Source organism: Ranitomeya variabilis, chromosome 7 (assembly GCF_051348905.1).
Source record: "Ranitomeya variabilis isolate aRanVar5 chromosome 7, aRanVar5.hap1, whole genome shotgun sequence".
Lineage (NCBI taxonomy): Eukaryota > Metazoa > Chordata > Amphibia > Anura > Dendrobatidae > Ranitomeya > Ranitomeya variabilis.
Window position 1 is genome coordinate 175,015,317 of NC_135238.1, and position 22,227 is coordinate 175,037,543.

General features: G+C 41.5%; 1 protein-coding gene across 1 annotated transcript in view; it reads right to left on the minus strand.

Annotated features, from left to right (window-relative positions):
- Window positions 1–3,904: 3,904 nt before the first annotated feature.
- The window catches only part of RAMP1 (receptor activity modifying protein 1), a 135,773-nt gene continuing 117,450 nt past the window's right edge, over window positions 3,905–22,227 (minus strand). Inside the window, exon 3 of the mRNA XM_077272299.1 lies at window positions 3,905–8,105. Coding sequence (XP_077128414.1) covers window positions 7,850–8,105 — 256 coding nt within the window. The 3' untranslated portion in view covers window positions 3,905–7,849. The remainder of the gene's footprint in view (window positions 8,106–22,227) is intronic.

Sequence of the window (22,227 nt, forward strand, 5' to 3'; positions counted from 1 at the left end):
GCAAATCATTGCAGCCACGGGGACGCGAACAAGCATGCCCAAGATACTCGGATAACATCCGAGCATGCTCGGATAAGACGTATGTGTGCATAATTAGAATTAAACTCATAATTAAAGAATTAGAATTAAACTCATTTACAGATCATGCAAAAGTCAAAACAATGGACATAAGCTGTAATCTTTAATAAAACTTCTTCACTCCTCTCCAAAACAATACAGAAAATGGTTTTAGTGAAATGTGATCATTATAATAAAATTACAATGTTTCTCTAGATATCTTTTCTTTTTTTGCTTAACAGATTAAACCTTTAAAGAGGTTGTCCAATACTTTTACATTAATGACCTAACATTAGGATAGATCATCAACGTCTGATCTGACACCCTACCCCCTGCAGATCACCTGTTATCAGTGTCGGCCTGAAGTACTCACTTGCCGAGCTGCTCCGTCCACTTGTAGTGGCTGCTACACGGTACTACACATCTGCCCCCTATTCAAATCAATAGGAGGCGATATGTAGTTCCCTGCGGCGGCCACTACAAGTCGTTGGAGCATCTTGGCAAGTGAGGACTTCAGACCGACACCCATAACAGGTGATCGGCAAGGGGTGCAGGGTGTCGGACCTCAGCCGATCAGACATTGATTACTATCCTAAGCATAGATCATTAATGTGAAAGCGCTTGTGCACAAAGCCTGAAAAAGCCCTAAAAAAATGGCAAGTAGAATGAGCAATGTCCAAGTGAATATGTCCTGTCTTTTGTAACTTCTTCTAACAACTTCAGAATCCATGAAGTGGCTAAAAGAAGTGACCTGCCCATTCTTCTGCTGGCTTTCCACTTGGAACCAACCATTATGTTATATATGGATTTAAAAAAAACAAAAACAAATGGCAAAGTGCCGCAAAACACATCTAAAAATACCCAGAGTGTATAATCACGTGAAGGTTTTTTTTCCCAGTTTTTTATGGCAGAAAATTCTGGAATGGAAACTAAAGTGTTGTTTCTCTGTTTCTTTTTTTTAATTCTGTTTTGTGCATTATTTTTATTTCACTCATTGCACTTTACCTTTACAGGATGAAATGCCCAAGGATTCATATGTGGCTTTTTTTCTCGGCACGGAAATAACAAGTGGAATAAACACCACCATGCCCATCAGAGTGTTTTTCATTGAGGTAATTTAAAGAGTATTTTACTGCTTTCATACACATGGATTTTGGAGTACAATCTGGTACAAAACCCTATTTTTAATGACAGCCTCCTTGCCATAACTTCATTTGTTGGTAGTAGGACTGAAGGCGTAACTTATTACCGGGATCATGTTGTGGACATTGGATCAAGGGCAATGTGGTTCATATAGCTATCATTATAAATCTGTCTATGCACTGATATGGCTGATCCCATTTATATGGGAACTTAAAAATTGCACTTTATGGATAGGATGGTAGGATTTAGGTGATGTATTGACGGCCATGGCAAATTAAACTTAAATTTGTCTATTTTGTGTGTGGTTAAATTGGAAGGGAAAACATTTTTTTTCTATGTGCCTATAAATAAAATAAATATAAACACATCCAAATAGTTTACACTAAAAAAATAAAACGAGTAATTTGTAGGAAAAACTAAACCAGAAATCAAGCATTTATTGTATAAAGTAAAGCAAATTCTCCAGATCAAACTATGAAAATCACTATAAATTACATTTATACAATGTTTACTCATACAAAAACACTTTCAGGATGACAGTTTTAGTAAATAAAAATGACAGTAAAAGATAAGATTTCTGAGATTGTAAAATGATCAAACGAATATAAATGATGTAATAATACATATTTATTTTAGAAACTTTGCATCCTTTAAAAGGAAATTGGTGAAAACCATAGTTTGCTTCCTAGGTTTGCCGCCTTCAATCATGATTTCTGCTATTACTGCCGTCACTTGTAATGGATTCTGAGAAATAAAATATTGGGGTGTGATTACCTAGATTATTGGTTAGCAACATTCCTGGACGGCATGCATTGTTAGACAGCACAAATCTTCTCACTCTGGTGTATTTTACTGATGTCATTGAATCTCCTCCAGACTGCTTTGTGTAGATCTCAGGTTCTCAATTTGTGGTTTATGCTCTCCAGTGAGCAGGGTGGGCCCAAGGTTTATGCGGGCCCTTGGATGACAAAGGCCCAGTGGACTCCTCATTTTCCAAGAGCTATTACAGTATTTTTTTATTTTTGGGTCAATTCAAGCTGTGTTTTTATTGTGTTTATTTGTGATTCCAGATTATGATGGGTGTTCAATAATTTATCTACCCCAGCATTTTCTGTCAGTGTTAGAGAGCTGAGCTTTTTTTTTGCATGTTGATACATGTCTGGACATGCAACAGACACAGTAGAGGTTCAGCTATCAAAAGAAGAATGAACAGCGCCACATCCAGGTGTAGTAGTAGAAAAAAAGACATTATTCCGCCATTGAAAAATACAACGTTTCGATCAAAAGTAGATCTTTATCAAGTATCAGAAGAAGTTCAGTCTGATGAAAGCCCTGGAAGTGATAGGATGGCAAGTGCAGTACACTGCAGCTCTGCAAAGAAAGTGAGGGATTTGGAGCTTTGTGCAATGATTACATTCCTCACTAAGGATGAAAAGAAGCCTTAAGCTATCCATGAAAGGATGATAAGGATGAGATCTGTATATGATGATGATGCACTTTCCTACTACCAAGTAAAGTTTTGGGCAAAGCTGTTTAAATGGGGTAGGGAACCAATTAATGACCTGTGCTCACGGCGGACCCGTCAAAGCTTTTTTTAGAAGAAATGTGCCATAAAGTGGAGGGCATGATGCTGGAAGATCGTTGGATCAAAGTCAGTGATATAGCTCATAAATTAGGCATTGCACTTGGCACAGTTTACATCATCATTTATGATGTTAAATGTGAGTTCCGATAGGTGCCACGAGTGCTGACACCTGAGCAAAAAACATGTTGCCAACAATTTAGACATGCTTAGAAAAAATCCCGAAGACTTCTATTCTTGATTTATAGGGGTGATGAAACATGGGTCCACCACCATGATCCTGAGACCAAACAAAAGTCCATTCAGTGGAAGCACAAGGGTTCTCCAACTCCAAAATAATTTTGTGTCCAGCAGTGAGCTGGAAAGATGCTGTTTGTTCAGATACAGAAGGCATTTTATTACTAGAATTAATACCAATTCAAAACAACAATTATTGGATACACTTACACTTCAACGATGAAGGCATGGCATGAGACAATCAAAGAAAAACTCTGTGTGAAGTTGTCGGCAGGTGTGTTGCTGCTTCCCGACAATACACCAGCTCACAAGTCTCACAAATTGCAAGCTGTTATCAGGGAATGTAGCTTCATGAAGCTTAACTTTCCACCCTACAGTCCAAGCCTGGCTCCAAGTGATTTTTTATTTTGGAACCTAAAATTTTTTTGCATGGGCAATAAGTTCCTCATGACAATGCAGTCAAACAGGCAGTATCAGGGTTCTTCCCGTAGCAAGAAGTCTCCTATTCTGATGGCATCCAATCACTGGAGATGAAAAGGAATAAGTGTGTTGAAGTTTAGGGGGATTACATTGAAAAGTAACATGTTCAATTTATTTCAAAAAAATTTGTTTTCAGATTCTGGTAGATAAATTATCAAACTCCCCTCGGACTTTCACTAGACAGTGATTCGTACAGTCACCACAATTGACCTAAGACAAGTATGGGCCAAAATACTGCCATTTAGTCATACAATGAACGATCCGACTATCAATGTGCCAGGTTAAACTAGCAGATCAATGAGAGAGTTTTTAAAAAAAATGTAAAACAACATGTTTTTGTAAAGGGGCAAAGGGAGGCACATTTGAAAGTTCATATCATACATGTGTAGTTTTAATTGACAGCCAGAGAGATTATTTTTTTAATTGATTGATTATTATATAAAACCGGTTATCACCACCTTTATAAAATAGAATCTAGACAATGGGACTAAGGTACTTGGGTATGTGTGACCTCAAGCACTGGCAAATTAGGTGATTGGTCTGGAAGAGGGATCAAAAGAACACCAGGTATATACCATAAATGTTCACAAGTATTTTTCAACAGTTAGTTTATCAGAACAAAGGTTATGTTTTTGTGAGAAATTTAATATTGAATTTTAGGACAATCCCTTCAACAAATATTAATTTGATTAATATTAGCTATAAATTGTATAACGGGATTGTACTATTCTATCCTGAAGAGTTTAAGGCGTTTTTATATCCATGTATGTACAATGAGAAAAAGATAACAACTGTCAATAAACTATATAAATACATTTATTACAAGAAAACAAAAAAAATAGACATTTTGAAATTTTAATTATACAAAATAGATTATTCTCTGTTTCATTTAAAGCTATTACAAATTCTGAAATAAAACGTTACACAATTCTGAGGATAATGGCCCTTTAAATATTATGAGCTCGGCCATATTTTACTTGCATAACACAAACCGTTTTGTATTGTACAAAGAATAATTGTCAACCCCCTGAACTACAGTCGGCTTTCAGAGTATTTCAAACACATAACTTATGATACAGACAACTGGTTAGTATCAGATATTACTCAATGATGATCCTATTCTCCAAATTAAGGTAAGCTTAGTAATGCCGCATTATAAGTATACTATATGACCTCTGGAGAGTGATCTGCAGTGATTGCTCCTCAAATACATCAGTCATTTAATGGGTATTTTCTATATCAGCACATTAATGGCTGAGACAAGAGAATCGCGTCTTCTCGAAATTGCAACATAAGTATTCGGGGCTCCAGAAACAGCAGAGTGGGCGACGCTACCAACGCATTGTGCATTCCTGCTTGGCTTTTTCTAGAATCCCATCCATCTTTGTCCAGCCATAAACACTGTTCAGCCATAAACACATTTGTTACCAATTACCAGCTCATCCATGGGTAACAATTTAATTGCTTATCAACAATGGAAAAGCGAGAATACTAGTCCCCACTGAAATGAACAAGCTAAAATAATCTCTGAATGCTAGGGCTTAGCGATTTCTTTAACTACTATTCATATTAATGACGAGACCAATTATCTAAATGTGGGCTGTACTGTAGGTAACCCATTTTTGGATTAATGGGGGTCCTAGAGATCAATTTCTAGGCCGGGGTCACACTTGCGAGTGCAATGTGAGAAACTTGCGCGAGTCTCTCGCCTCAATACCCGGCACTGCCGCAGGCACTTGGGATCGGAGCATGCGGCTGCATGTATTTCTATGCAGCTGAACACTCTGGTCTTGAGTGCATGTAATATGGTCTTGAGTGAATGTAATATTACAATTGTTAATTTATTACATGTTCTATTCCTGTGCTTGTTAGTGCAACTTTTTCTTCTTAAAAGGGAACCTGTCACCATGAAATTGCAGATCAATCTGCAGGCACCATTATGTAGAGCAGGAGGAGCTGAATAGATTGATATATAGTTTTGTGAGAAAAGATTTAGTATAACTTTTGTTTTAGACATTTAATCCTCTGTTCTTTTTGTGATTTTCAGTCCAGTGGGCGGTCCCATCAGTGACTGACGTCTTTCTTTATATAAAGAATGTATACAGAAATAGAGGTCAGCCACTGATAAGACCGCCCACTGGACCAAAAATCCCAGAAAGAGCAGAGGATTAAGTGATTAAAACACACGTTATACTGAGACTTTTCTCACAAAACTATATATTAATCTACTCAGATTCCCCTGCCCTATAACAGGGTGCCTGCACGTAGAGCCGTAGAGCTGCATTTTCAAGGTGACCGTTTCCCATTAAGAAGAAAAAGTTGCACTGTCTGAGGATAGAGGATCATGTGACCAGTCCTTTCCATCCTAGAGCTAGTGAAACGCGACGGCTGGTATCATGCTTTTTAAATTTTATCCCTTTCAGGTTTTAATCTACCAATAAATGTGTTGTCTCATGACTTTTGCGGTTGCGGGATTTTTCCATTTTTTCACCACAGTCCTTTCAATCGGCCTCCTCTAATTGAAAAACACTGCACATGGGAGATCGGATTTTAAATTGTAGGAGGTGAAGGACAAGTCTGGTCACATGCTCCTCCATCAGTAGCCATTTTGTGGACAGGAGAGCTGTGAAGGATGTGAGGAAAACTGGACTAACATGTACAGTAGGAAAACCTGCAATATTGGTAAAGTACCAAAAAATCATGTCCCCCAAGACATTTGTGAAAATAAAGATGAAATGGACTGCCCTTCTAGGCTTCATTATCACATGGTTTGTATTCTTTTTTTTGCTGATTTTTTTTTTTGCTTCTTAAAATACTGTTAAAATGTTATGCATTTCGTTTGTGTTATTTTTTTTAAATAAGACATGCATTTTTTTGTTCGATCCTTTTTTACCGAGAGGCTTATGAGAGAACTTAAATATCATATCTGGAGCATGCTGCGTTTTAGAAAAATGTAAAAAAAAAACCTTCTAAAGAAAAACACAACGAACATGTGTGAAATGCCATGAATAAAAGACTGTTTGTAGGGCTATAGGCCTACTATTTTCCTAATATCTTACAGCTATCATTTAGCTGCTGAATTTTCTTCCTTAAATATGGCAAAAACAATACATCCTTCTTAAAAAGAAAATGTGTTTGAAACCTCTTGGTCTCCCATAACACACACATTTTGCAAACATTTTTGAGCCAAAAATGCAGGTAAAAAAATCAGCCATTTTACAATCATTTTTGGCTTTTTTTTCAACAGTATTGTATTTTTTAGAATTAATGTGTTTAGTGCCTACATCTTCTTTTAAGTTCTGTTATTTTGCATTACAAAAATGGGGTTAAAATGATTTGGTACCATATTTGCAAATTGAGAAGCAATAAGCATGGGAAGAAAAAACTGTGAATTCATATTAACATTTTTTTAAAAAGAAACTGCAATTTTCACGCTAGTCACTGGGTCTTTTTTTAGACTCACAGTTTCTGTTTTTTTCAGGAAACAACACATGTACATAGCCACAAACATCAGACCCTGACACTATATTTTATATTGAAATGTCTATTAAGTCTATTAAGGGGTGTTACCTGTCATAATTCAGCCTCTGATAATATGGAGCCTTGCTGATAACTCTTTTTGAAAATACGGAAACTAAAGACAGAATCTACAAATGCCCCAGTGGCCAGTGTGAAGATTACAAGATTACACTTTTCTTTTATAAAGATCGTGATATGAAATAAGAAAACCATAGCCAATTTTTTTTTTAAATACATGTAACACAAAAAGCTAAGTTAAATAACAGGTAACTTTCTGATTATGACTTTCCTTTTCCACACGAGCATGGAAAAATAACAATGGTCTATGGAAAAAGACACTATAAACTGCATGAAAAAGCCAACATAACTACAGCATGCAGAGATTTTAGAAAAAGCCAAAAACTCAAAACGCAAGTAGAGTGAAAAAAAAACCTAAAAGGACTGCAGCGAATGAATTATGTTTAATCGTTTTGCATTGTAGTTTTGTATTTTTGCCTCAAAGGGGCATTTTATTTTTAAAAGCTGTGTGTGAAGGCACCCTTGAAAGGTTTTTTTGGGGGGAGTGGAAAATTCCTTTTAGTTCAACTTGTGTCCGGTGGTACATTATAAAAACCACTACTCTTTACGGATCGATCTCTTTAAGCATTGTCTCCATTTAGCACTGTCTTTTCTTTCTATGCTAAGTTCTAGCCAGACAGACATTGCAGGCCCAATCTGAAGACTCTTGTAGGTTGCCGAACTACTGTCACGGATTCCCTTCTCTTTCCCAAACTTGGTTGAAACAGTAATTTCAAAAAATGGGGTCAATAGATTTAGCAGTCTGCATTCATGTCAAACAATTCCTTCACTCCGTTTGCTTCTCCATACAACCAACCCTGTCATCAGAAGTGTAATAAGGACAGGGATAAAGATGAAAGAGCACAGGATGGGTAGTGGGGGGTCAGCTGGCAGCCGGCCAGTCAGTGCACAGTCTTTAAAATACTTCTTATGAATATCTGTGAAGAAGTTGTCCACTACGTAGTTCGGCCAATAGCAGTTCTGAATATGAGCCAGCAGGCTGGTACAGTTTGTAACGTCTGCGTAGATCCTGTAGGAAAAAGAAGAAAAAATTATGTCATCACTGTAAGAATAATCCTAACTTGGCACTAGTCAAAGCTATATCACCGGCAGTAAGAACAAGGCAAAAAAATCATAGAAACGAGATCTGACATAAGCGTCTCTGCATTCTGCTGTCCCTCAAAAATTTCTCCTGGAGTTCAATTCCTCAGGGGGAACACAACTCTAAATGGGCACTACCACTATATATGTCAATAGGAAAAACAGAGTTTAAAGAAAAGATGTTCTAGAATTATTTCATGGGGGATTAAAGCATTTAATAAAACGTACAGTAGCTTGAGAAAGTATTCACCCCCTTGGGTTTCTACCTATTTTGTTACATAACAACCTGTGTTCAATTATTTTTGTAATCCGAATTGTGTGTGATGCATCAGCACTAAAATGGTCCAAGTTGGTGAAATCAAGTGTGAAAAATATAGGTATAAATTACATTTATGGCATTAAATAACTAAAAATGGACATATGCATATGTATTCACCTCTTTCGCAAGCAAGCCTCTAAAAATTTCGGGTGCAAATAATTACCTTCATAAGTGGTAGGAAGTCCACCTGTGTGCAATCTAATTGTCACATGTCTGTCAGTATATACACACCTTTTCTGAAAGGCCAAAGAGGCTGCAACTAGGGTTGAGCGAAACGGGTCGGCCATTTTCAGAAGTCGCCGACTTTTGGCAAAGTCGGGTTTCATGAAACCCGACCCCTGTGTGGGGTCGGCCATGAGGTCGGCGATCTTCTGAATCTGGTATCGGAATTCCGATACCGAGTTCCGATATGTTTGCGATATCGGAAATCGGTATCGGAATCCACATTTAAGTGTAAAATAAAGAATTAAAATAAAAAATATTGAAATACTCACCTCTCCGACGCAGCCTGGACATCGCCGCTGGTAACCGGCATCTTCCGTTCCTAAGAATGGCGCTTGAAAAACCTTTCGATGACGTCACGGCTTGTGATTGGTCGCGGCGGCCCACGTGACCGCTCAGCGACCAATCACAAGCCGTGACGTAATTCTCTCAGGTCCTAAATTCCTCATTCTAGGAATTTAGGACATGAGAATTACGTCACGGCTTGTGATTGGTCGCTGGCGGTCACGTGGGCCGCCGCGACCAATCAAAAGCCGTGACGTCATCGAAAGGTCCTTCACGCGCTCATTCTTAAGAAGGAAGGCTACCGGAAAGAAGCAGGGCGCGTCCGAGGGTGAGTATATACCTAATAGGAATATACTCACCCTCGGCTTCTTTCCGGCAGCCTTCCTTCTTAAGAATGAGCGCGTGAAGGACCTTTCGATGACGTCACGGCTTTTGATTGGTCTCGGCGGCCCACGTGACCGCCAGCGACCAATCACAAGCTGTGACGTAATTCTCATGTCCTAAATTCCTAGAATGAGGCTTGTGATTGGTCGCTGAGCGGTCACGTGGGCCGCCGCGACCAATCACAAGCCGTGACGTCATCGAAAGGTCTTTCAAGCGCCATTCTTAGGAACGGAAGATGCCAATTACTACCAGGACGCGTCAAAGGGTGAGTATAGCAATATTTTTTATTTTAATTCTTTATTTTACACTTAAATATGGATCCCAGGGCCTGAAGGAGAGTTTCCTCTCCTTCAGACCCTGGGAACCATAGTATCCCATTGCACTGCATTGGGTTTCGTGTTTCGGCCGACCCCGACCCCGACTTTTTTATAGGATCAGCCGATTTCACTCGACCCAACTTTTGAGAAAGTCGGGTTTCGTGAAACCCGACCCGATCCTATAAAAATAAAAGTCGCTCAACCCTAGCTGCAACATCATTAGGCAAGAGGCACACCTAACAAAACAGCAACATGAAGACTAAGGAGATCTCCAAACAAGTCAGTGACAAAGTTGTTGAGAAGTGCAAGTCAGGGTTGGGTTATAAAAAATATCCCAATCTCTGATGATCCCCAGGAGCACCATCAAATCCATTATCATCAAATGGAAATTACATGGTACCACAACAAACCTGCCAAGAGAGGGATGCCAACCAAAACTCTCAGCCCGGGCAAGGAGGGCATTGATCAGAGAGGCAGCACAGAGACCAAAGGTAACCCTGAAGGAGCTGCAGAGTTCCCAGAGATTAGAGTATCTGTCCATATGACTACAATAAGCCATACACTCCATCGAGGAGACCTTTAACTATGAGTGGGCAGAAAAAAGCCTTTACTTGCACACAAAAATTGTAACGCTCATTTTGAGTTTACCAAAAGACATGTGGGAGACTCCTAAAATGTATGGAGGAAGGTGCTGTTGAACTTGAACTTTTTGGCCTCCAGGGTAAATGCTATGTCTGGCACCAAACCAACACAGCTCATTATCCCAAGAACACCATCCCCACAGTGAAACATGGTGGTGGCAGCATCATGTTGTGGGATGTATTTCAGCAGTAGGGACAGGGAAAATGGTCTGAGTCGAAGGGAAGATTGATGGAGCGGAACACAGAGATATTCTTGAGCAAAACCTGTTTGTCTGTCAGTGATTTGAGACTGGGATGGAGGTTTACCTACCAACAAGACAATGACCCAAAGCATACTGCTAAAGCAACACTTGAGTGGTTTAAGGGGAAACATGTAAATGATTTGGAGTGGCCTAGTCAAAGCCCACACCTTAATCCAGTGGAGAATCTGTGGTCAGACTTGAAGATTGCTGTTAACCAGCGGAAACCATCTAACTTCAAGGAGCTTGAGAAGTTTTGCCTTGAGGAATGGGCAAAAATCCCAGTGGCAAGGTGTAGAAAGCTCATAGAGACAAAGTACTGACTTTAGGAGGTGAACAGTTTGCACACTAAAGTTTTCAGTCATTTTGAACTATTTGTTGTTTGTTTCACAAAAACAAAAACAAATGTTCACTGCTGTATGCATGATCATTACATGAACTATTGCAAACCACAAAAAAGTAAAATTACAGGTTGTAATGTAGCAAAGCACAAAAAAATGCTGTGGGGTTAATACTTTTGCAAGTCACTGTAGATGTCAGGTAAGCAGACGGGAGCTCTTTCAGTAGGATCGTGTTACAAGCCTATTGTTTTTTATGTGCGTTTTTATATAATTTTTTTACACTTCTATTTTCTTTTGCATCAAATTTATTAATTATTTTAATAAACACATTCATTTAATTTTCCTTTCAAAATGGCTGTTTGCATAAATACATAATTCCCGTGTCTTCCATCCCTAATAACTTATATGGCACATTTATTTTAATCTCAGAGGCTCAGTATCTAGAGCAACTCATAATAAAACGCTTACCGCCTATCAGCAGCTTAAGTTTTATCAGCTTTACTAATTAAGAATTTTAATTACTTTGCAAACAATAGAAAGCATACACTGTCTTATCAGCAATCAGTGGATACAGTGCTGAGAAAAATGGCTTGATTCAGCTTGCTATGTAATTGTCAGCAAGTTCTACCAGGGATTAATCTAGTAGAAAGCGCTGCATATTATTTTAAATGGATGCAACTGGTTTACACCTGAACTTAACTATAATCACAAATTATATTGAAAATAAACTATATGGACAAAACTATTGGGAAACTACACATTACACCTCCGATTCTATATCCATAGGCATTAATTTGAAATTGTTCCTCCCTTTTCCAGCTTCAACTCTTCTGAGAAGACTTTTTACAAGATTCTGGGAGGCATCTGTGGGAATTTTTTGCTCAATTATCTAGAAGACCATTTGTGAGGTTGGACACTGATGTTGGATAAAAGAAACCGTGCTCACAATTTCTATGGCTCTGACAGGCTCTGTGTGGTCATGTTCTTCCACACTAAACTCGCCCATCCATGTCTTTATGGACCTTGCTTTCTGTACTGAGGTACAGTCATGGGGGATAGTTGGCACAACACAGTCAGGCAGGTAACGTTCTCCTGGCGTTTGCCAAACCCATACTCATCCATCAGATGCCAGATAGAGAAGTGTGATTCTTCACTCCACAGACCATGTTTCCACTGCTGGTTGGGTGTTTTACACCACTCTACATAATGATTGTTGTTTTGTTTGGTGGTGTAAGGGTTTCATGCAGCTGATCAACCATGGATGATCACAATGACCCCACTCTATGACTTTATGTGGTCTCTACTTCATGGCTGAGTTGCTGCAGTTCCTTCTACTTTTCAAAAATATCACCGACAGTTGAATGTGAAATATTTAGGAGGGAAGAAATGAATTGACTTGTTACATTGGTGACCTCTTATTACAGAACCATTCTTTCACAAATGACAGTTAAGGCAAGCGGCATGCGGAGGGGCTGGATTTTACACACCGTATTTGGACTTATTGAAAAACCCAAGTTCAATGATTAAGAGGTGTACCCTAATACTTTTGTTCATATTGTGAAGCACCACATGAAGGGACTTACTACTAGAATACTATTTTGCCTTTTTAATAAACGTCATACTGCACATTTCTCACGAGTTTATATACAATGGGCAGCGTGAATGGTAGCAGCTCCTAGCAGTGCAGGGCTTACATCTGATAAATATTTAGCCTGACAAGGATTAATGTGAGATTATTTCAACTGCCAGTGGTAACGTGCTCTTCAAAGCAGCACATAGAGTATTTCCAAATGCAAACTGAATTTTTCGAGTAACACTTCTCAAGGGAGAGGTCACCATTGCAGTGTGGGAATTTAGTAAGGTCATATGATATGGTCTGTCAGCTTGGGGCATAAGAGTCTGAATCATTTACCCTAGGGGTTCACAGACTTCCTCTAAATCATTCTCAAGGAAGATTTTAGTTTGTGAATGACATATGGATGGCTGCTGCACAGTCTACCAAACACAGTGATGGAGAACCCAGCAGTTTACAATGGTGGAACCTGCCCAAACACTAATGATAGGAGAAATCAGAGCAGAATCAGTCACCCCTTTGTCATTTTATGAATCGACAAAATATAAAGTAATGTACTATTATAACATACAATTAAATAATAATTGAATACTAATAAGCTCTATATTAATACATCTCCAATGCGCAGTGGTCTTCATTGAGAGGCACCGCGTTTCCTTAAATTCCAATTTCATCATTGTTTACTGACCATCACCCTGACACTACTGGACAGGTGCAGATAAAACTCATTCCAACAGCGAATTCTTCCCACACTATGTGGTTGACCCAGGCAGCTGTTGTTATAGACAATACATAATGCAAGATTCCTTGGTGATTGGGCCATCTCATGTTTGATGTAAAAGAAAATCATACCAAGGGTTAACAAAAAGAAGTATGGGCAAAAAGATGGTTTACTGCTTGAGTTCGTCAAAACTCAATAGACGTGAAGCTACTTTCTTACTCAAAGAATGTTCCTACAATAGAAACAGTACTTTTACGTATGTGTGGAAATGCTCAAATTCTACCATGCTGCTGTCTCTTTTGTGTAATGCTTCTTTAATTTGTAGCAGTAGCATGCAAGCTTTGAGTTCAGTGGGCATTTCTCTTACTGCTATAACCAGTTATTATTATTATTATTATTATTATTTATTGTTATAGCGCCATTTATTCCATGGCGCTTTACAAGTGAGGAGGGGTATACATAATAAAAACAAGTACAATAATCTTGAACAATACAAGTCATAACTGGTACAGGAGGAGTGAGGACCCTGCCCGCGAGGGCTCACAATCTACAAGGGATGGGTGAGAATACAGTAGGTGAGGATAGAGCTGATCGTGCAGCGGTTGGTTGATCGGTGGTTACTGCAGGTTGTAGGCTTGTCGGAAGAGGTGGGTCTTCAGATTCTTTTTGAAGGTTTCGATGGTGGGCGAGAGTCTGATGTGTTGTGGTAGAGGGTTCCAGAGTAGGGGTGATACGCGAGAGAAATCTTGTATACGATTGTGGGAAGAGGAGATAAGAGGGGAGTAGAGAAGGAGATCTTGTGAGGATCGGAGGTTGCGTGTAGGAAAGTACCGGGAGATGAGGTCACAGATGTAAGGAGGAGACAGGTTGTGGATGGCTTTGTACGTCATGGTTAGGGTTTTGTACTGGAGTCTCTGGGCAATGGGGAGCCAGTGAAGGGATTGACAGAGGGGAGAGGCCGGAGAATAGCGGGGGGACAGGTGGATTAGTCGGGCAGCAGAGTTTAGAATAGATTGGAGGGGTGCGAGAGTGTTTGAGGGGAGGCCACAGAGCAGGAGGTTGCAGTAGTCAAGACGAGAGATGATGAGGGCATGGACTAGGGTTTTTGCAGATTCTTGGTTGAGGAATGAACGGATTCGTGCAATATTTTTGAGTTGAAGTCGGCAGGAAGTGGAAAGGGCTTGGATATGTGGTTTGAAGGAGAGATCAGCGTCAAGGATAACCCCGAGGCAGCGAGCTTGTGGGACTGGGGAGAGTGGGCAGCCATTTACTGTAATGGATAGGTTCGTTGGGGGGGTCACGTGAGATGGGGGAAAGATGATGAATTCTGTTTTGTCCATGTTAAGTTTCAGAAATTTAGCGGAGAAGAAGGATGAAATAGTGGACAGACATTGAGGGATTCTGGTTAGTAGGGAGGTGATATCTGGTCCAGAGATGTAGATCTGTGTGTCATCAGCATAGAGGTGATACTGAAAGCCATGAGATTCTATGAGCTGTCCCAGGCCAAAGGTGTAAATGGAGAAGAGCAGGGGCCCAAGGACTGAACCTTGTGGGACTCCGACAGAGAGGGGGCGAGGTGAGGAGGTGGTGTGTGAGTGGGAGACGCTGAATGTCCGGTCTGTTAGGTATGATGAGATCCAGGATAGGGCCAAGTCTGTGATGCCAAGGGATGAGAGGGTCTGTAATAATAGGGAATGGTCCACTGTGTCAAAGGCAGCCGACAGGTCGAGGAGGAGGAGAACAGAGTAGTGTCGCTTGCTCTTGGCGGTTAAAAGGTCAGTGGTGACCTTAGTTAGGGCAGTTTCAGTGGAATGGTGTGACCGGAAGCCAGATTGTAAGCGGTCAAAGAGGGAGCAAGAAGAGAGATGGGAGGACAGTTCAAGGTAGACGTGTTGTTCCAGTAGTTTTGAGGCATAAGGGAGAAGTGATATAGGGCGATAGCTAGATACAGAGGATGGGTCAAGAGAGGGCTTTTTGAGGATAGGTGTGATGGAGGCATGTTTAAAGCTTGAGGGGAAAACACCATTTGTTAGTGATAGGTTGAAGAGATGGGTTAGGGTTGGGATGAAGATTGTGGTGAGGTTTGGGATGAGGTGGGTTCAAATAATTCATTATTTGTTCTTCCCCTAGATCATCATTTGCTCTCCCCACCCCCTCTTCAATTGATCATTTGCTCTCCCCACCCCCACCTTCAATTAAATTGCTGTCCCCTGTCCCTCACACTGAATGTATCATTTTGCAGCCCTCCCACTTTAATTTGAAGTCCCCTTACTTCATTCATTGCAGTCCCCTATCACCCCCTCACTTCATCTGCAGTGCCCCTTCATCATTTGCAGCCCCCTATCCCCCTTCCATTTCATCATTAGCAGTCCCACATCAGACACACTTCATCATGTGCAGTCCCCTTCCCCCGACTTCATCATGTGCAGTCCCCTTACTCCCCACTTCATCATGTGCAGTCCCCTTACCCCCCACTTCATCATGTGCAGTCCCCTTACCCCCCACTTCATGTGCAGTCACCCTTACCCCCACTTCATGTGCAGTCCATCTTACACTTCACTTTATCATGTGCAGTCCCCATTACCCCCCACTTCATGTGCAGATCACCTTACCCCCACTTCATCATGTGCAGTCCCCTTTAACCCCCAATTCATCATGTGCAGTCCCCCTTACCCCCCACTTCATCATGTGCAGTCCCCTTACCCCCCACTTCATCATGTGCAGTCCCCTTTAACCCCCAATTCATCATGTGCAGTCCCCCTTACCCCCCACTTCATCATGTGCAGTCCCCTTACCCCCCACTTCATCATGTGCAATCACCCTTACCCCCCACTTCATGTGCAGTTCATCTTACACTCCACTTTATCATGTGCAGTCCCCATTACCCCCCACTTCATGTGCAGATCACCTTACCCCCCACTTCATCATGTGCAGTCCCCTTTAACCCCCAATTCATCATGTGCAGTCCCCCTTACCCCCCACTTCATCATGTGCAGTCCCCCTTACCCCCCACTTCATGTGCAGCCCCACTCCCCCTTTATCATGCGCAATCCCCCTTACCCCCCTTACAGTTGTGTCTTCTATCCAATCTGTCTCTTACGCTGAAATGTTTGTTCTAAGCAACTTCTGTGAAACAATGCAGCTCAGAGTTATCATCACTAATCTATGAACTGTGTTTGAATATTACCATAAATACTCTTCTGCCTGATTAACACATCCATGTTTGCAGTGAGAGTATGGACTGCAATGTATGGACCAGCCATGGGTCTCCTGACTCAAACTCTAAAGCTTCATAGGTATATAGTAGGCTGTAAAGTTTAGGTCAGGAGGCCAACTTCCGGTCCATGTGGCTTTACAGTGAATCCAGCCTTACAGTGAACCTAGCCTTACAGTGAATCCAGCCTTACAGTGAATCCAGCCTTACAGTGAACCCAGCCTTACAGTGAATCCAGCCTTACAGTGAACCTAGCCTTACAGTGAATCCAGCTTTACAGTGAATCCAGCCTTACAGTGGTAAGATGTAGATAAGCAAAAATGCAGGGGACCAATATATGACTGCAAGATTAGACTACACATATAGCTTACGTAGTAATCTGTGAAATAGCAGCTAATCCAACCTGATGCACAGAGATTCGCAAAGTCTTTATTTTATATACATTTGGGGAATTAGCCAATACATTTGGTCACTGGAATCCCCATTGATTTGAGAAGAAAGGGACCTGATTTCATGGAGAGATGACCATGCATGAAGAAACTTTTTCTATAACAATCCATGGGAGTTTTAGAAAGTTATAACTAGTTTTACTTTCAATAGATGGAAAAGAACTGCCAGACATTGTGACTCTTATGAGTCCATTCCCATTAAAGTGTATTATGGGAAAATACTAAAGAAATAATTGTGTGAGTAACCTAAAATAATATAATAGTATTCACTATGGTTACTAGTCATGCAAACTACAAAATTGCATTTGCATCCAAACTTTCTTGTTCAGAGCCATTTTCCGCACATATGTAAAGCCCTACTGTAACTTTACATTGCTTCCAAGGAAAAATATTTCCAATACACTGTGACATGCAAAGGCATCCTACTTTATGGCATTATTACAGAGCTGTAGTAATTGCATGTGCTGATGTACAGGACGATACTAGTCTATGATTCCTATTGGAGTGTGACTGCTGCAATGATGCTATCCTGGACAAAATGCGTGGTCGAATGCAACTTTTTGCCCAGTATCATTATACGGCACAAGCATTTACTAATTAGAATGCCTATTGCAAAATGGTAATAGTATATAGTGCATACAAACTCCATCAAAACTTTTTGGTTAAAAGGTAGATACGAATGTAATATTCTTGGGGTAGGGAGAATATGAAAATGCTAAAGGCCCGTTCATAGGTGCCGATTACGTCAGCCTAGAAATTTTTCCCAGCTGTGCTCGAGATGTATGCAAAACCTCTAATTTCCATAAGGCACAGAAGGTTTGTGTGAACAGCGTTCTCTCTGAATTCCCTGATTACAAAAAGCCCACAGGGATAACATGTCTGCAGTATAGATCTCAGCACACGGACCTGAGACCCGCTGAGTTCATCTCTGGAACTGTGATAATGTTGTTATCATTGTAGAAATGACCAATTTAATGTTAATGTAACTAGAAATGCAGAGTCCAGAGCTGGCTTCTCTGTCAGTGCAGAAAATAGTTTGCATTTGGATTCATTTCCTACTTTAAAAACCTATGTACACACTCCATCCAAGGCTATCATCTACAGTTCAGACCAAAGTTAGAGGTCACTGTACAGAATTGTATAGTGCAGCCTCTATTAAAAAAAACAACCTTCTTTGTTGATTTTCTTGTTTTTATCCTTCTTATATTTTAAGACTTGAATGCTCTTATCTCCAAGGAGATGAGGGAGCAGTCTCCTAGGGTTCAGTCACTATGGAAACAATATTTTATTGTGAATATCTAATTTAGAAACTGCTGTGGTCAATATGTAATTCACTGCTGCGCCCAGTACTTTTACAGTACTCTATTGCACTTTCAACCAAATAAAGAAACTACCATATTTTTCAGACCATAAGACACACTTTTTACCTTAAAATTTTTTGGGGAAAATGGGGGTGCATCTTATGGTCGCAATATACTTACAAATCCTGAGGCTGTGGCGGTGCAGTGGGGCTCTGTGGTGTGGTGATGGCGGGCTGTGCTATGGTGCAGTGGCAGCGGCTCTCTGTGCTCCGTGGGGGCTCCGCTGGCATTTTGTCAAGGCCCGGAGGCCACCACACATCCATTGCTGCCATGTTGCAGTGGCCTCCGGGCCGGGGGCGGCGCATGCTCAGATTTAGATCTCGTCCCAAGATCTCGGTAAATGAGATCTTGGGACGAGGTCTCGTTGCCGAGATTTGAATCTGAGCATGCGCCGCCCCCAGCCCAGCGGCCATGTTCCTAGAGGCCATGTTCCCGGAGGCCATCGCAACATGGCAGCAACAGATGTGCGGGGGCCTCGGAGCTTTGACGAAATGCCTTCAGATCCCCTCACGGAGCACAGAGAGCCGCTGCCACTGCACCATAGCGCAGCGCCCCTGCTTTAGCACAGCCCCCTGCCCCAGAACAGAGCCCCTGCCTCAGCACAAAGCCCCAGCACAGAGCCGCCACCACCATACCAGCTTGGGATGGGATTTCCCGGAGGCCACCGCACCAGCCTGGACCACCAAATGACCCATGTGACCACTCCTCCATCTGTGCCGATCCCTTCCCTGGTAAGCTAAATTTGGACTGTAAGACAGACCCCCATTTGACACATTATTTTTTCCCTCTATTTTCCTTCTGAAAATTTGGGGTGCGTCTTATGGTCCGGTGTGTCTTATAGTCCAAAAAATACGGTAATAAATTAGTAAAGTAGTTTTCTTAAAATGCTCCCGTACTCGCCCTCGTCCCTCTTGCATTCTTTCTTACTTTACCAACAAAATGTACAAAACTATTTTTTGTAGGGACCACATCACATTTGAAGTGACTTTGAGTGGACTATGTGACAAAAAAAATACCCAAAAGTGATGCCATTTTAAAAACTGAAAGTTGTTCAAAACCATCTATATATATAATTGTCTAAGGGTTTTTCCGTCTGTCTGTCTGTCCTGGAAATCCCGCATCTCTGATTGGTCGAGGCCGCCAGGCCTCGACCAATCGGCGACGGGCACAGCATGGCGATGATGATGTCATAAAGGTTGCCTCGACCAATCAGCGACGGGCACAGTCTGCCGCGAATTCGCCTCGACCAATCAGCGACGGGCACAGTATCGACGTAGATGTCATAATGGTTGCCATGGCGACGATGATGTCATAAAGGTTGCCTCGACCAATCAGCGACGGGCACAGTCTGCCGCGAATTCTGGAATCATCATTGTCCATATACTATGGGGACATGCATATTCTAGAATACCCGATGCGTTAGAATCGGGCCACAGTCTAGTATTCAATAAGTGTATTAGCTCTTCAGGTGCTTCACAGGAATTAATGGAATATGGAAGGAAAAAATGAACATTTAACTTTAAAAAAAAAAAATATATTTTACTTTAGACCCCAATTTTTTTTATTTTAGAAGGGTAACAGGAAAAAAATTTATCCCAAAATTTGTTCTGCAATTTCTCCGGAGTATGCCGATACCCCATATGTGGGAGAAAAACACTGTTTGGGCACATGGTAGAGCTTGGAAAGGAAGGTGCGCCATTTGACTTATTGAATGTAAAGTTTTCTGGAATAATTATGTTGTGTTTGGAAAGCCTCTGATGTGCTTAAACAGTGGAAACCACTCACAAGTGACACCATTTTGGAAACTAGACCCCTCAGGGAACTTATCTAGATGTGTGGTGAGAAACCTAAACCCCCAAGTACAGAGGTGTATCTAGCGTTTCTGGCACCCGAGGCAAGAATTTATTTTGGCGCCCCCCAAGGACATATGCCCCCCTGTCAGCCCCATCATTGTCCTCTCCTCCTCCACCATCCCCATCATTGCTCTCTCCCCGTCAGCCCCATCTTTGCCCTCTCCTCCCCCCACACATTCACTTCTCTGCACATTCCCCTGCAGCGCGATACACACACACACCCAATACTGAGCCACACACACACACACACACATACACACACACACACACACATATTCACACACACACATACACACACTCACATACACACATACACACACACACACACACATTCACACACACAGACACACACTCACACACACACACATTCACACACACACACATACACACACTCACATACACACACACACATTCACACACACATTCACACACATTCACACACACATTCACACACACACACATACACACACACACACACACACACACACATACACACACACACATACACTCACACACACACATTCACACACACACACACACATTCACACACACATTCACACACACACATTCACACACACACACTCACACACACTCTCACACACACACATTCACACACACATACACACACACACATACAAACACATACACACACAAACACACACTCACATACACACACACACATACACACATTCACACACACCTCTAACCTCTCCTCGCGCTCTGCCGCAGCATCTCCATCGCCTTCCTCTGACACAGCCGGCCGCTGAATGATGATGTCATCCAGCGGCACGTCTGTGTGAGAGAAAGCAAGAGGAAGCAGGAAGACAGATTGCTGGGCAGCGGAGCTGCAGGGATTTCTCCCTGCCCGCCGCAGCCACTCTGCAGGGGCTCCCCTCCCCCTCTGCACACATTGGGAGCCGGCGCTCTGCAGCTTCTCTGTGCCGGCTGTCAGCTTGACAGTCGGCACAGAGAACAGCTGACTCCCAGACCGGGGGCGGCAGAATGCAGCCGCCGGGGGAGACACTGCGGACCGCCGAATTAGGCGGCCCGACTGCGCCCCCCTGCCGGCTGCGCCCGGGGCACATGCCCCGGCTGCCCCCCCTAGATACGCCACTGCCCAAGTACTTCACAGAAGTTTATAACGTTGAGCCGTGAAAATAAAAAATAAAATTTTTCCCACAAAAATGTTTTTAGCCCCAAATTTTGCATTTTCACAAGGGTAACAGGAGATATTGCACCATACAATTTGTTGTGCAATTTTTTCTGTGTACGCTGATAGCCTATATATGGGGGAAAACTACTGTTTTGCTGCACAGCAGGGCTTGGAAGGGAAGGATCATCATTTGATGTTTTTTTTTTTTTTTTAAATATATATATAATATTCATAGACACAGCCAGAATAAAGTCTTTTATTAGAAATAAAACAAAACACAGTTTTCCATTGTTATTAAAATATAACAAACACAGTTATACTCATCTAATGCCTAAACCACCAAAGCCCTCATTTTCCTGTAATTAAACTAAAATAAAAAAAACAACATCCCTCATCTCTCCATCGTTCTGTCCCATGCCGTAATTCATGTCTGGGAGAAAAACAGTTTTCAACCTTGATGGTGCCAAGAGGCGACCGTCCAGCCTGAGAACCACTGGGGAATTAAATGCTGCGAGCGTAGCCTCAGTGATGGTGGTGATATCATCAAGGCTACCTCCGGTCACTGAGCTGCATTCCCTCCCAGGCTGAACTGCCGTGACCTTGGTGAGATCACCAAGAACGACGGAGAGGTGAGGGATATTGTTGTTTATTATTTTTGGTTTATTACAGGAGAAGAAGGCTTCGGTGGAATAGGCATTTGCTGAGTATAACTGTGTTTGTTATTTTTAAATAAAAAAAAGAAAACTGTGTATTGTTTGATTGTGGATACACTAGACCTTGGAAATCAAGGTCCCAGAGTCTGGATGAAGAGTGGAGAGGCCACAATCCAAGCTGTGTTTCACCCCATTTCTATAATGTAGATAGTGATGAGTTTTATGTGAAGGACTTTATCACTTGTCACGTTGTCAGTCTTACTTGGATGATTTTTTTTGTCTTAGTCACCTTTTCTATATTGGAAAAACAATTAGATCCTTGTATG